Genomic DNA, 17172 nt, shown 5'->3' on the forward strand with positions numbered 1-17172 from the left:
TTGATCCAAATGTCCATCTGCTCTCACGTCCTGTTGGCCTGAAGGATATTCTTTAGTGTTTTTTCTGTTAATGCAGCTTTGCTAGCAACAAACTCTCTTAACTGTTATCTGAAAAAAATGTCTTCATTTCATCCTCATTTTTGAAGGATATTTCCAACAGATAAAGGATTCTGGGATGACAGGTGTTTGGTATTTCTCTTTCAGCACTTTGAAGATCTTTCATTGTGTGAACTCTACTGCTTCTGGTGAAAGGTCAGTGGGGTTTCCTACTCCCATAGACAATGTTTCTTTTTCTTTGTCTTCAAGATTTTCACTTTAGATTTCAGACGTTTAACTATCATATGCCTAAACTTTCCCAATATTTATCCTTTTTAGAGTTTGCTGAACTTCTTAGATCTGTAAGTCAACGTTTTTCACCAAATTTAGGAAGCTTTCAGCCGTTATTTCTTAACATTTTTTTCTGTCCAACACTCATATATATTAGACAATTTTATACTGCCCCACAGGTCCCTGAGGCTCAGTTCATTTTTCCTCAATATTTTTTTTCTTTCTGTGTTTCAGACTGGATAATTTCTATTGCACTCCCTTCAACTTCACTGACTTCTGTTATATTCAACCTACTGTGAAGTGAAATCTTCATTTTCTGTTCCTATACTTTTTAGTACTAGAATTTGTTTTTGGTTTTTTTATAGTTTTGATTTCTCTGCTGAGACTACTTATTGTTCACTGTATTTTTCTTTAATCCTTTAAATTATTTGTAATAGGAGCAGTTGGGTGGCTCAGTCAGTTAAGTGCCAGACTTTGGCTCAGGTCATGATCTTGCAGTTTGTGGGTTCAAGCCCCACACTGAGTTCTGCACTGATGGTACAGAGCCTGCTTAGAATACTCTCTATCTCGCTCACACTCTCTGCCCCTCCCCCACATGCATTCACACTCTCTCAAAATAAATAAGCTTAAAAAAAAAAAAAAAAGAACAGCATTTATTTAAAAAAATAAAATAGGGGCAACGGGGTGGCTCAGTCGGTTGAGTGTCCAACTTCGGCTCAGGTCATGATCTCACAGCTTGTGAGTTCAAGCCCTATGTCGGGCTCTGTGCTGGCAGCTCAGAGCTTAGAGCCTGTTTCAGATTCTGTGTCTCCCTCTCTCTCTCTGTGTCTCCCCTGCTTGTGCTCTCTCTCTCTCTCTCAAAAATAAACAAAGAAATTTTTAATAAAATAAAATAAATTATTTGTAATAGCTATTTTGCTATGTGAGTTCTCTCATCTACAGGCTTTGTTTTTTCTTTAATATGGGTCACTATTTCCTTCCTGTCTGTTTGTATGTCTACTAACTTTTTATTGAACACTGACCACTCTAGATGTTGCATGCAGAAACTATGAATACTGCTATCTTCCTCTGAAACGTGCCGATTCCTATTTTATCAGGCAGTTCAATTACTGCCTGACCACCTTGAATTTGTGGAGGCAGGATTCGACGCTATGTTTAGTGTGGATCTGAGGAAAGTCCATGGTATTTTTGACTCTTCTCTAACTTGACAGGACCCAGCCTTGGTTGGGGCTTGGTTTTAGGTCTTGTTAGGGTGAGTCTTACTCTGGAGTGAGATCTTTATTCTTAAGGCATGAACTTTCTGGCATCTGGATGCCAGGGGTAGTAAAGTTCTAATGAGATTTCTCCACTCTGGTAGGGCTGCAACTTCAAAGTCCCTGACTCTTCAGCAACCCACAGACTGCTTGACCTCTACTCCTGTCCTGTACAGCTGTTACCTACGTAGTTAAATTCAGGTGGTTTTGCCCTGCACATACATAGCCCAGTCCACAGCTACCGACCCCTAGGAATTCCTCCCCCAGCCCGGCTTGTGTCTCTCAAAAATTCCCTACTCAGTGATGACCTGCCTCACGGACTCCAACCACTTCAGCTGCCCTACACCCTGATCTCTGCCTCATCAGCCAAGTGGAGGCACTATGGTCTGTTGAGATTCCAGCTCTGTGGGCAGGGCTGGGAAATTGCCCCCACAAAGAGAACTGCAGAGCTCACCTCATAAGTTTTCCTTTTCTTAGGCACTGAAATTTTATACTGCCTCCTGTCCACTGCTTGGCAAGAGTTGCTTCATTTATACTGTCCAGCTCTGTAACTATTTATAGAGAGACGGCTAGCTTGATACCAGTTATGCCATTATCATAAGAAGCAGAGTGTTACCCTAAGCCACAGGCTAGAAATACCAGCCTCCATTTCGTTTTTAAGATGGAAAACTAAGAGTGAACATAATTTCCTATGTCTATTAAGCTAAACTTAATCTACCCTTCTCCCAACATCAGATCCAAACTCCAACTTACTTGCCAGATGGTATTCTCCATAGTAATCAGATCAATAATGCACATTTTATGATCTCTCCCGTTATGATCTTTTGTAAAATATAGGCAAGAACACAGAGGGAATTGCAATATTGATAAATATGGTAACATGAATTTTTAAAGGTCCCATAAGAAATTAATCCTACTCCTCCAAAATATCCACTTTAACTTATGAAATACATATAGATAAAAATTAAAATAATAAAATATGTAAAGTTTCCATGAAAGGGAGCACGGGAATCAGGTCTACCGATAAGAGGCAACAACCCAACTCTCCTATAAGACCTGACCTGAATAAAGCATCAGAGCCAAGAGAAATGTCAGTATTTTATCTCCATTTTGGAGATGAAGAAACTGAAGTACATCTAACTCACTCCAAGACTGTGTTCATTTGTTCATTAAGTTAAACATATGTACATATATATTTTTATCATCTTACATGTGTGTGTGTATAAACATGCACACACATACATAAAATATGATAATTCTACAGTACTTTACTAAGAGTATTTTTTTAGAGCAGTTAGGTTCACAGAAAATTCAAGGGAAAGTACAAATATTTCCTATTATACCTCCTGCCCCCACACATGTATATCCTCCCCCATTATCAATATCCCTCACCAGAGTGGTACACTTTTAAAACTGATGAACCTATCCTGATACATCATAATTACCTAAAGTCCATAGTTTACATAAGGGTTTATGCCTGGTGTTGCACAGCCTCTGTGTTTGGACAAAAGTACAAAAACATATTCATCATTATGATATCTTATAGATTCACCACCCTAAAAATCCTCTATGCCCTGCTTATACCTACCTCTCCCCACTTCCAACCTCGGCAACCACTAATCTTTTTATTATCGCCATAGTTGTGCCTTTTCCAGAATGTCATATAGTTGGAATCATACAGTGTGTAGCATTTTCAGATTGGCTTCCTTCACTTAGAAATATGCATTTAAGGCTCCCCCATGTCTATTCATGACTTGATAGTTCACTTACGTTTAGCGATTGACAATATTCCATTGTCTGGATCTACCACAGTTTCTCCATTCAACTATTAAAGGACATCTTGGTTGCTTCCAACTTTTGGCCATTATGATGAATATAGCTGCTATAAACATCTGTGTGCAGGGTTTTTTGTGGACAAAAAAACAACCAACTCCTTTGGGTAAATACCAAGGAATGTGACTGCTAGATCATAGAGTAAGAATATGTTTAGTATTATAAGAAACTGCCAAACTGTCTTCCAAAGTGTCTGTACCATTTTGCGTTCCCACCAGCAATGAATGAGGGTTCCTGTTGCTCCACATCCTCGCCAGCATTTGATGTTGTCTGTGTTCTGGGACTTTGACCATTCTAACAGGTACATAGTGGTATCTCAACGTTGTTTTAGTTTGTATATCCCTGATGACATATGATGTCTTTTCGTCATTTCCCATCTGTATCCCTTCCGTGGGGAATTCTTTGCCCTCAAGGATGGACCTGGATATTTCCTTTCTCCCACGTGGAAGGCTAGAGATGACTGGAGTTGGATACTTCCCTTTCCCCAGGTCAGTTAGGCTCTGATACTACTCCAACAGGCTGGGCTCTGGTTAACTAGTTTCCCTTGAGGGCAGGTCTTGTTAAGAAGAAAAAACTGTCCTGGCATATTTCAAAACGGTTTCTTTCTTCTCATGTGCCAGATGCATGGGAAGACCTTTCCCCAATATCTCCTGTGAGAATCTGGCTGAGCCCCTGGAAATAAATCTCACAATACTGTAGGGGCCCCCTGTGACTGGCTCCTCCTAGAGTTTTTGATTCTCGGACTTGTCCAGAGCCTCCAGCAATTCATCTATTATAATTCAGGTTTTCCTATTCTGGCACTGCTTCCTGTGACAGTTTTTGCATGCCACTCCCTGTATTCACCTGTCTCTCCAATCTCAGAAGCAGCAGTCTGCCCTGTGTCCTCCCCTCTCTTATGGATCCAAAAAGAATTACTGGTTTTTCTGTCTGCTCAGGTTTTTAGGTGTTGTGAGGACAGAGCGGTAACTTCCAAGCTCCTTAACATAAGAAACCAAAAACTGCAAGCTACAGAACTTTTAACAACAAGTTGATAATGAGACCAATCTTATACTTAAAGCCTTTCAGGTTAAGCACTTGACCCAGGTCCTGGCAAGTTGACCAAGCCTTGGCCACACACGGCTCTAAGCTGCTCAAAACAAAGCAGTGTGCACCCTGCCACAATGTCTTGGGAGTGATGAAATCATAAGATTTTCTGCCTAGAAGGGATTCTATGCCCTAACATGGCATTTCATACACACATCTCTTTTAGAACACAACATATAAGGGGCACCTGGGTGGCTCAGTCAGTTGAGCGTCCAACTTCAGCTCAAGTCATCTCACAGTTCATGGGTTCGAGGCCTACATTGGGCTCACTGCTGTCGGCATAGAGCCTGCTTCAGATTCTCTGTCTCCCTCTCTCTCTCCGCCCCTCCCCTGCTTGCACGCTCTCTTTCAAAAATAAATAAACTATTTTTTAAAAATAGAGCTGTTATTGTGTCAATAGGCTGAGACCATGAAGGCCTACGTTCATCTTATATCCACTTTACACAGAATAGTACATGGGCCAAAACAGGAATATACTGCTTACTGAATGCATAATTTAATAATAAAAATCTCTAGACTCCCCCCACCACCATGAAGGAATTCCAATAGATAACCTTGGTAAGTCATAAAAAAGTGTAAAAATTAAGGAAAAATAATGCTAAAGACATTTATTGTTCAAACTTGGAAATACCTCCCGGATGAAAGACATACAAACTCTTATTGAGCCTCTTTGAAGCCTCAGCTCCTGCATCTGTAAGAGAGGATAATAATAATCAATCTAAACTATGAGGATCAGGGGCACTTGGGTGGCTCAGTCAGTTCAGCGTCTGACTCTTGATTTTGGCTCAGGTCACAGGATTGAGCCCCACATCAGGCATCACACTGAGCATGAAGCCTGCTTAAGATTGTCTCTCTCTTTCTCTCTCTCTCTCTCTCTGTCGCTGTCTCTCCGTCTCTCTCTCTCTCTCCATCAGCCCCTCTGCCCCACTCGTGCTCTCTCCCTGTCTCTAAACAAAAGAAATCAGTGTGCCTGGATGGCTGAGTCGGTTAAGTGTCCGACTTTGGCTCGGGTCACGATCTGATGGTTCACAAACTGGAGCCCCGCATCAGGCTGTCTGCTGTCAGCACAGAGCCTTCTTCAGAAACTCTGTCCCCCTGTCTCTCTGCCCCTCCCCTGCTCATTTTCTCTCAAAAATAAATATTAAAATAATAATAAATTTAATTTAAAAAAACTTTTAATGTTTGTTTATTTTGAGAGAGAGAGCATGCGACCAGGGAAGGGGCAGAGAGAGGGAGAGAGCAGGCTCGACATAGGGCTCAATCTCACAAACTGTGAGATCGTGACCTGAGCCAAAATTGAGAGTCAGACACTTAACCGACTCAGCCAGCCAGGAGCCCCCCACAAAAAAAATCTTAATAAACTATGAGGTTCAAATACATTATGAATACAAAGTTCCCATCACAGCACATAGACACTCAGTAAATTACTATTTTCGTTTTATTATTATTAGCAGCAGCAGTAAATTTCACTACACAATGGCCATCTCCTATAGGAGGCTCAATAAACTGACTTTTGTTTCTTGAGTAAAAGACACTTCTCCGCCTTGGTCAGCCATCAGAGTTGCTCATATTACCCTGCTCTCTGATGTTACAGTACAGAAAACAATATGCTACAGTAAGACGGTCTAAAACGACCTATTCAAAGTCAAGTATCTAAAAGGCCTGAGTGTCAGAAGAACAAAAAGATGCAAATAGTGGTTAGTCAGCTGATAATTCACTCCAAGGAAAGCAGACAGCTATTAATAAACTACTGAAGCCTACAGTGCTGGCTCGTGAACACACAGCACCCTGCCACCTCCAAGCCAATAAACTGCTCGCTCGTTTGGAGAACTTCCTTTCTTTCCCTTCCCCTTACTTCCCTTCCTTCTTTCTTCTCCACCTCCGTCCTGACACTCTCTGCTATTTCTTCTCTGAGTCCCTCTCCTGTCTTTTTACCAATTAGAATACAGAATTCAATCCTATCCTTAATCTTAGTATTTATTATACTTTTCAATAAAATAAGGAACATGGGTTTTAAAGACAAACCAGGATTCAGTTCCAGTTCTAATAATTAGCTGTGTAACATTTAATTAAGTCCTTGTTTGCTCAGCTGGAAAACAGGGATAACAGCATCTCCACATGGTTACAGTGAGAAGTAAATTTATTTTAATTTAATTTAACTTCATATAATTTAATATAATTAATAAGTTGTGTAGCCTAACACCTGGCATATGATAGGTCTTCCATAAAGTTAATGTCCTTCTCAACTTCTCTAGGAAAATATTATCTAATTCTTAGTTATGTTGTCTACAGGTCAAGAGTTCTCAACAGAAAAGGAGACCACCATTCCTTGAACATATTTCTATTTTATGGATACAGATGAAATCTATCCATGATGGATATAGAGAATGCTTTTGACTACAGAATTTTGCACTGCACTGATGCAAACACTTGATTCTGGGTAGTCTTCTTGTTTTAAAAAATAAGTTGGGACAGAGAAATTTAAATAAACTCTGGAAAGACAAAGTAATTAGTGAAAATTATAAGCTAACCGTTTAAGAGGCACTGAAACATTCCACGTAAAACAAGAAGTTAAGAGGTAACACTACATTTTAAAAATTGGCTTGAGGGGCGCCTGGGTGGCTCAGTCGGTTGGGTGTCGACTTCGGCTTAGGTCATGATCTTACGGTTCACAAATTCGGGCCCTGCATCAGGCTCTGTGCTGACAGCTCGGAGCCTGGAGCCTGCTTCAGATTCTGTGTCTTCCTCTCTCTCTGCCCCTCCCCTCCTCACACTCTGTTGCCCTCTCTCTCTCTCTCAAAACTAAATAAACATTAAAAAAAAATTTTTTTTAGTTGGCTTGAAACTGCTTCAGGAGTTTGGGCCATGTAAGAAATAAATGAATTACTTCATAGGAATGGTTCCGCTATCAAGGTCTCAATACAATAATAGTAGGCCAATGCCACTTGCCTCTTCCCACTCATTTTAACCTGAGACCCAGAGACTGACTCGACTCTCGAGTGAATTCTACACTGGTAGCCAGTCAATGTTTGTAAAAACAAAACTATTTTAGGGAAGTCACATTCACCAGGAATCAGGACCAGACTACCCAGTGTTTCCTGCACCGAACTCAGCCAGCCATCAGACAAACAGAACCAAAAGGAAAACTACATATGGTCACTGTGTGATACTTCGGGCAACATCCAAGAAGAGAATGTGCACCTGCTGGTGACGCCCAATGCGAGCCCTTTGACCACAAGCCTCAAAACACCACAGCACAGGCCATACTGCATAAGTCGAAACCAAGTCAGGGGGTACAGAGAACTGTGTGGCAAACACTGTGTAACATAGGAGGCCAGGAGTACAAGCCAGAGAAAGGGATTAGGAGGTACTGGGGAGGGTGCGGGGAGGGGAGCCATTATTCTGTTCAGGTACAAGTTCAGTGCCAGCAAGGACAAAATAACTAGGTAGACAAAATTTCTTCAGGGAACATAAAACAAAGACAGTATTAAATTGAAAACTGCAAATTCAAAGAAAAGGTAAAGGTGAACGTTTTCAGGACAGAAGAAAACCAGCTGTGATACGGAGCCCCGAGGCAACGAATACAAATGGGAGAGGCAACGCACTTTAGTAATTAAAAAGCACGGCATTCAGAAACCAGAAGTACTGGAAGAGTTTGGGCTTTTATTGCAGAATAGCATGTTTTTACGGAGATCATAAGAGGATATGCCATGGCATGCAGTTTTTGAAAAACATCAAAGATCTCAACCTACAGCCACAAAAATGGGAGGCAATTTCTGAGCCTGAGTCCCAGGAGCGTGCGGTCTCCTCTCGCTGCCTGTCTCCGAAGGGTGTGAGGGCACTGCAGCCCAGCGAACACCCCACGTTCCCTGGGGGCAGGCTGGGGTGACCATACTTACTGGGGTCCTCCCACTGGAGTAAATGCAGCTTCCACGCAGAGTAATACAAAAATCCCAGTACCAGAAAAAGGCAGAGGGCTAGCAGCAGATTGCGCACAAATACCAAGAGTCCCATCTTCACATGGTTTACAATTTCCTACATGACCTAAAAGGAAAAAAAAAAAAAAAAATCAAAAAAATAATTCAGGTCTTAAAGGATAAAGCAATCATCTTGTTGATATACTCTATCTTAAAATAAGTATTTACAAAAAGAGGTTAGAGTGGGAGAGAGCCAAAGCATAAGAGACTGTTAAAAACTGAGAGCAAACTGAGGGTTGATGGGGGGTGGGAGGGAGGGCAGGGTGGGTGATGGGTATTGAGGAGGGCACCTTTTGGGATGAGCACTGGGTGTTGTATGGAAACCAATTTAAATAAAAAAAATAATAATAAAATAAAATTAAAAAAATAAATAAATAAAATGAAATAAAAATAAAAAATATGGTCTTTAGAGAAGGAGTTCATTAAAAATATAAAACGTTTCAAAATTAAAAAAAAAAATAAAAAAATAAGTATTTACAGGAGAATTTCCAAACGAAGAACCACCTGGAGTTACCACTGAGTTCCTGACCTAGCAATCCTCCAAGCTGCCCGTCCTGGCCTTGAGACACAGCTCCACCAGTCACTCAGCATCCAAAGCCAGAACTCAGCAATTGTCCCTGCGTTCCTCCTCTCCCTCCTTCCCAGCACCCAATCAATGACCAAATTGTGGCGATTCCAACCTCCCACGTAAGTCTTGAGTCATGCCCCTTCCCCCCATCACTACCCTAGTCCACACCACCGCTGCATTCCCACAGACAGTTCCCCGCCTCCAAAGTGCGCTCTCCCGGATCCATTCTCACACGGAGGTAGGACTGGTCCGTTATTCTGACGCCACTCTCCTGCTTCAACCCCGCTGAGCTGGCGTTCCACCGACGTGTAACAAAGTACCGCAAACCCGGCAGCTCCAAGCAACACAAATGTGTTGTCTCAGAGCTCCGGGTGCCCAACGTCCCGGTACACCGTGTCTCAACAGGGTCCTCTGCACAGGGTGTCACAGGGCCAAAACCAAGGAGTCGGTCGGTAGGGCTGTGTTCCTTTCTACAGACACCGGAGACGGATCTGCTTCCGAGCCCATTCCAGCTATGGGCTGAACGCAGTTCCCAGCAGCTGTAGGGCTGATGTCCCCATCTCCTGGCCGGATATCAGTCTCTGCTCCACGCGGCCCCCTTCAGCCACGCTGGGTTAGGTCCCTCTCACTCTGAATCTCTCCAACTTCCCCTTCTACCACATCTTGCTTCTGTCCCCAGCCAGAGAAACTTCTTTGCTTCTCAGGCTCATATGATTAGGTCGGGTCCACTTGAAGAATCCAGGATAATCTCCCTGTTTTAAGGTCTGTAGTCTTTAAAAAAAAAATTTTTTTTTAATGTTTCTTTATTTTTGAGAGAGAAAGAGAGAGATAGAGCATGAGCAGGGGAGGGAGAGAAGGAGCCACAGAATCCAAAGCAGGCTCGAGGCTCTGGGCTGTCAGCACAGAGCCCGACGTGGGGCTCAAACTCACGAACCGTGAGATCATGACCTGAGCTGAAGTCGGATGCTTAACTGACTGAACCACCCAGGCTCCCCAAGGTCTGTAGTCTTAACTGCATTTGCAAAGTCCCTTCTGCCACATGAGGGAACATATTTATGGATACCAGGGATTCAGATGTGGACATCTTTGGGGGGCCATTCGGCCTAACACATCTTTCATTAAATTCTCAATTCCCTGAGAATAAAGGAATTGCTCCTTAGAGTTTAGCAGTTTCTGACTATACCCCTATTTACTCTCCAACCCATCTCTTGCACTTTCCAACCCTGTCTGTGTCCTTTGCCTTTCTTCTTCCAACTCACTGAACGCAGCCTTGTTTCCTTCCTCAAGGCCTGCCTGGAACATTCTCTGATGATCAGCATTCTCTGATGCTCACCTTAAATGTAACATCAGCCGGGAAGACTTCCTAGGATCACCACCCCCTACCCCACTAAGATATCTTGGCCATGAAATAACATATGAGAAAGAAATTATGTATAAACACTATACATAGGGGCGCCTGGGTGGCGCAGTCGGTTAAGCGTCCGACTTCAGCCAGGTCACGATCTCGCGGTCCGTGAGTTCGAGCCCCGCGTCAGGCTCTGGGCTGATGGCTCGGAGCCAGGAGCCTGTTTCCGATTCTGTGTCTCCCTCTCTCTCTGCCCCTCCCCCGTTCGTGCTCTGTCTCTCTCTGTCCCAAAAATAAAAAATAAAAAAATTTAAAAAAATAATAAAAAAAAAAATAAATAAATAAAAATAAAAATAAAAAATAAACACTATACATAAAGTGATTAAAAAGTTATCAACTAGAGATTATATAACTGTCCACCTAGAAAAGCCAAGAGAATCAACTGAAAAAACCATCAGAACAAATAAGTAGGTGATAAGATTAATTTACAAAACTCAACAGCTTTTTTTAAGTTTTAATTTAAGTAATCTCTACACTCCACATGGGGCTCGAACTCACAACCCTGAGATTAAGAGTCGCATGCTCTTTCAACTGAGCCAGCCAGGCACCCCACAAAAATCTTCTTAAAAACTATACCAACAATAACTGATGAGAAGATGTAAGAGGAAGAATTCCATTCATGATGGCAACAAAACCTATAATATATCTAAAAATAAACTTAGGAGGAAATGGGCAAGATTTTCACCAAAGGGCATAAAAGATCTGAATAAATAAAGAAAACACACCAGGCTCCTAAGTGAGAAGTTTTGATATTGGAAATATGTCAGTTCTCTATAAATTCAGTCTGACTCCAGCCAAGATCCATGTTTGTTTGTTTGTTTTAACTTAAATCTAAAGTTAATCCAAAGACTTCATGCCCAAGAAGAGCCAAGAAATTGTTTTTCATGAAAAATAATGAGGATTTGCCTTACCAGATATCAAAACAACTCAAAAAACTAAAAGTAGGGGCGCCTGGGTGGCGCAGTCGGTTAAGCGTCCGACTTCAGCCAGGTCACGATCTCGCGGTCCGTGAGTTCGAGCCCCGCGTCAGGCTCTGGGCTGATGGCTCGGAGACTGGAGCCTGTTTCCGATTCTGTGTCTCCTTCTCTCTCTGCCCCTCCCCCGTTCATGCTCTGTCTCTCTCTGTCCCAAAAAAAAATAAATAAAAAAAAAAAAAAAAAAAAAAAAAAAAAAAAAAACTAAAAGTAAATAAAATAAAAATACAAATAAAATTTAAAAAAAAACAACAAAACTCAAAGCTGTAATTCTTAAGATAGATGAGTACTGGCACAGGAAAAGACAAACAGATGAATAGAACAGAGTCTACAAATGAGCTTCCTTAGTAGAGATAGATAAATAGAGATATACACACATACATACATGTATAAATGATTTTACTTTATCTATATATGAATTTATTCTATGATAAGGATATAAATCTTATAAAGAAAAAAAAAAAACATGATAGGATACATAGCTGTTGATGGGGTTACCTCCAGGAAATAGGATGCAATGTTAGGAAGTACTTTTTCCTTTATATATTTCTAAGTTAAGTTTATTTGTTGTAAGTCACAAGTATTACCTCTACAATTTTTTAACATTAAAAAAACCAAACACCACACTGTAGAAATGTAAAATGGCAGACTCTTTCAGAAGCAATGGGGAAGTAAGTGGCTACTGAAATTTATAACATTCGTGCACCCTGGCCCAGCATTTCTATTTCTGTGACTTCTTCCTAAAGGAACATTCCAACAAATACTTTACAAAATAGGTACATAAATGTCCATTAGCAACACTCATTATAAGAACAAAATACTAGAAAAAAAATTCAAATGTCAATCAACAGGGAACCAAACAAATAAATTATTGTGCATCTACACAATGACATCTATATCAGCTGGGGTCTTGGCAGGAAACAGATGGCACATGCAGAGAATGAACCGAAGGAAATTAATGACAGGATTTTTTATAGCTGTGTGAATAGAGTGAAAGGAACCAACCACGGGTGGTGAAGCATCCAGGGACTATCAACAGTAGGAAGCTACTCTTGCCCTCAAGGTGAAAGAGCAGGAGACAAAGGGTATCATCGGAAAAGAGAGGCCAGCCATCAGGAAGATCACTACCAAGGGCACAGCGGCTCCTGGAGCCCCAGTAAGGGGTGGGAGGGGTAAGAAATGCTCTGACTTCTCCCACCACTCACCCTCTGATCCCTGTCCATGTCTTTTATCAGCTGATTCCAAGCCAGAGGGCAAAAAAGTCCAGATGATACTGTTCTTAGATGTCAGTCACCAGCACAGAGGATACAAGGTGGGTGATGGATTGATGAGGGCAAGAGAATGACATGTATAGTATACGATGTACCCATTACACAGAATGAGGCACAGCTGTATGTCCTCACATAGGCAAAACGTCTAGTATACACTGCTAAGTGGAAAAAATCTAGTTGTAGAGTCGTAATATATATGTATGGCCCATATGCTGGTGGTAACAAACAAGGACGACACTGATATTGAAAATTAAGGTTACGTGTTAAGCACATACTTACAAGAATAGGCACCAAACTGAAAAGTGGGTTTGGAGGGTTGTTTTCTTTTCACAATCTGTTTATTTGTATATTTATGTTTAATTTTAATTTTTATATTTATGCAAATAACAAATGTACAAAGGGGTGCTTGGGTGGCTCAGTTGGTTGAGCGTCTGACTTCAGCTCGGGTCATGATCTCGCAGTCTGTGGGTTCGAGCCCCGCGTCGGGCTCTGTGCTGACAGCGCAGAGCCTGGAGCCTGCTTCAGATTCTGTCTCCCTCTCTCTCTGCCCCTCCCCACTCATGCTCTGTCACTCTCTCTGTCAAAAATAAATAAACATTAAAAAAAATATAACAAATGTACAAAGTTTTCACATTGAAACAGGAATTAGAGACTTGCAATTCCAGCAACACAAAGGCCTGTATCCCATCCAGGGCTCCCGTTAAAAACAACAACAAATTTAAGGGGTAAGCAGCCTGCCTACAAAGGCAGGTGGCTGTTGGAAAGCTATTCCTTTCAGGGACGCCTGGGTGGCTCAGTCGGTTAAGCGTCCAACTTCGGCTCAGGTCAGGATTTCATGGTTCATGAGTTCGAGCTCCGAGTCGGGCTCTGTGCTGACAGCTCAGAGCCTGGAGCCTGCTTTGGATTCTGTGTCTCCCTCTCTCTCTGCTCCTGCCCCGCTCGCACTCCGTCTCTCTCTCTCTCTCTCAAACATAAACGTTAAAAAACAATTAAAAACAAAACAAGCCTTGCCTTTCAGAAGGCGGCCGTACCTTCCCCTGCTTTCTGTCCTGAATGCAGATGTGATGCCTGAACATACATACAGTCTACAAACCTGAGGCTCCAGCAGACACAGGACCATCAGTCAGTCAACAGATTTACCTATCTGTTCAGCAAATATGACAGCGAGAAGGCTGAACTAATCACCTATTTCACTTCTACCTCCTCTTCCATTAAGGAAAAGGATCTTCAAATGAAGATGTAGAGCAAACACCCAAACACCCAAAGAGGAAACTGGTTTCCTAAAGTGGATGACATACAAAGAAACAAATAAAATAAGCGCTTAAAATACGCCAAAACCTCCAAGACGGAAAAATAACAGCACCTCAAAATTCTGAGAGACAAAATTTCAAACTCACAGCTAGGACAAAAGCTTGAGGGCGTTGGGGGAAACCGCTCCTCTCACACACTGTGTGGTGGTGGGAAGGATGGGGCCATGTCTAACGAAATTACATGCTTTGCCCTTTACCCCAGTAATCTCACATTTAAGAAACTATCCAAAGACACACTGACAAAAATTCACAATTCACGCACATGGCTATTTACCGCAGCACTATTTGTAATATAAGAGAGTTAAGTCCTTTGGTCGGAACTGAATAAACTACGGTATATCCACTAAAATGGAGGATTATGCAGCCATGAAAAGGAATGAGCTCCCTCCTTGTCTGCCTTTCTGAATAATTTAATCTAAAAGCCATTAAGCTTCAGGTGCCAATCAGGGTAGGCGTGGACTGGAGTGAAGAGAGGTGCGGGGCATCCAGCCATCGTGAGGGGGCCTCGGGGTGTGGCAACAGGCAATGCTGGGATTAACCAAATAAGTAAGTAAGTACACTGACGCTAGCTAACAGGAGCCAGATTTCTCCATGGTGGGGAAGGGAATTGCAAACAGGAAAAGGGAAAAACTAGAAAAAATTTTGGGGGTTGTACTGAAATTGAAAGGTTTGGTATAAATGGATGGTTTTTGATATATAAAGATATGAACTATAAAAATAAATATAGATGTGGGCAGTGTGTGTGCCTTTGTGTGATACATGCATATATTCCCTAGCTCTGGTCACTGGGAAGAGCCTGGCAGCAGTCATGTCCCAATTACAAAGAGCACGTCTAGCAGCTAGACCTTGGTTTCTAAATACCATTCTTCCCTGACAGGAACCAGGGATCCCTGGAAGCATGGCTGACTGCAGGGCTGAGGCAAAGAAGGCACAAACAAGATAAGCCTGGATCCTTTGCGGTGCCTCGGAGCAGGTAAAGGCTCAAGGAGTGAGGCCATATCGAACGTAAAATGAAGCCAACTTGTGGGGCTCCTAATGGTCAGCTCTGGAGCAGTTCAGATCAATAATAAAAGATCATAACCCATTAAACAAGAGTCTAATAAATGAGGAGAGGAGAAAGTGCTCCCTTAGATCAGAATACCAACTAATGAATGTAGAAGGAATAACGTAATTAGAAAGTCACCATTTGTTATAGCGGCATTATCAACAACAGCCATAGTATGGAAAGAGCCCAAATGTCCATCGATGGATGAATGCATAAAGAAGATGTGGTATATATATATAGATATATATATATATCTATATATATATACAGATATATATCTGTATCTATGTATCTATGTATCTGTATCTATCTATAGATAGAGATAGATATCTACAGATATATATCTATCTATATCTATCTATAGATATCTATCTCTATCTATAGATAGATATCTATATCTATATAGATACATAGATATAGATATCTATATATACATAGATATCCATATATAGATATATACATAGATATCTATATATAGATATATCTATATATAGTATATATATAGATATATAGATAGATATATATATAATATATAGATAGATGTGTATATATATAGTATATACATACACACACACACACACACACACACACACACACACACACTGGAGTATTACTCGGCAATCAAAAAGAATGAAATCTTGCCATTTGCAACTACATGGATGGAACTAGAGGGTATTATGCTAAGTGAAACTAGTCAGAGAAAGACAAATATCATACGACTTCACTCATATGAGGACTTTAAGAGACAAAACAGATGAACATAAGGGAAGAGAGGCAAAAATCATATGAAAACAGGGTGGGTGATCAAACAGAAGAGACTCTTAAACATGGAGAACAAACAGAGAGTTACTGGAGGGGTTGTGGGAGCGGGAATGGGCTAAATGGGTAAGGGGCATTACAGAATCTACTCCTGAAATCACTGTTGCACTATATGCTAACTAACTTGAAAGTAAATTTTAAAAATAAATTAAATTAAAAAAAAAAGAAAGTCACCATTTGGTAACCATTTCAGCAATAATTCAGCTAAGAAACATCAAAGGATGCTAAAATTAATGGGCAAAATTTTGGGAAATGGGGTATTCTACAGTCTTCAAGTTTCTGCCCATAAGATACTTCTTATAATTAGAGGGGAAAAGTGTAACCTTACAATGGAGAAATCGGATAGACGACACAATAAATGAGCTAAACGCTATATGGGAATTCTTGGCAATATTTTTGCGACTCTTTTGTAATTATTTCAAATTATTACAAAAGAAAAAAATTAAACCAGTCCTCAAATGAATGTTCAAATACACATCCAAGTGAGAGATTTTGCAGCCACTTAAGATGTAATTTATGAAATTATTACATTTCATAAATTATGGGGGAAGATGTAATTTATGAAAAAATTATAGTGACATGGGGAAGTGCTTATGGTACAGTAGTGAATGAAAAAAAGACACAGGTATCATGTACCCAGCCATGAAAAAGAAAAGAAAAAGACTAGAGTAAAACATAAAAATAACACTAGATTAATAGTGAGAACTGTTCAGGCTGCAGGAGCTCACCTGGCCTCCCTGTACAGCCACAAAAAAAGCATGCAGGTAAAGAGTTGCCAGAAGCTTGCTGCAGCACGAAGAGTGGAGCAGCAATCAGACTCATCCTCTTCCCGTGTATTCACCTTGGAGAAGGAGGTGTCTCGCTTCTGCCCAAAGCTAGCGCAACAAACACTAAGTGCCAGGAATTATGCAAAGCCCAGGAGACACGAAGACAATCAAACGCATACTCTGCTCTAGAGGGTCACTAAGTTCGCCACTGACCTCTTAACTGTCAAACCCAATGGACATTACTGTCCTCTCGGGCCTTGACCTTCCTGCAGCCTCTGAAACTGGGAGAGGCAGTACAGCATGGTGGTAGGTCCTTTCTCTGCCTTCTTTGCCTGCCAATGCCAGCTCATCTTTTAGGTCTCTAAGTCAGAGCAGACTTGGGTCTTACCTCTCTCAGGAAGCTTTCCTTAATGCCCTATACTATGGCTATGTCTGCTCCCATAACATCCCATGCTTACCTATATCACAGCATTTATAAAACATCTTGCCTATTTTTCTGTCTCTGCAAAGAATCAGCATATAATTTGAAAGCAGAATCTA

The 17172-nt window shown here is 41.2% G+C and overlaps 1 protein-coding gene across 6 annotated transcripts in view; it reads right to left on the reverse strand.

The window, feature by feature from the left end:
- ST3GAL3 (ST3 beta-galactoside alpha-2,3-sialyltransferase 3) overlaps positions 1–17172 on the reverse strand; it is a 202292-nt gene that overhangs the window by 166419 nt on the left and 18701 nt on the right. For 4 of the 6 annotated variants that reach the window (XM_058717712.1, XM_058717710.1, XM_058717711.1 and 1 more), the window contains exon 2: positions 8396–8540. The exons of the other annotated variants lie outside the window; for them this stretch is intronic. In XM_058717712.1, coding sequence (XP_058573695.1) covers positions 8396–8510 — 115 coding nt within the window. In that variant the 5' untranslated portion in view covers positions 8511–8540. The remainder of the gene's footprint in view (positions 1–8395; positions 8541–17172) is intronic. 6 annotated transcript variants of the gene reach the window in all.

The sequence above is a fragment of the Neofelis nebulosa genome, chromosome 2 (genome assembly GCF_028018385.1).
Source record: "Neofelis nebulosa isolate mNeoNeb1 chromosome 2, mNeoNeb1.pri, whole genome shotgun sequence".
Classification (NCBI taxonomy): domain Eukaryota; kingdom Metazoa; phylum Chordata; class Mammalia; order Carnivora; family Felidae; genus Neofelis; species Neofelis nebulosa.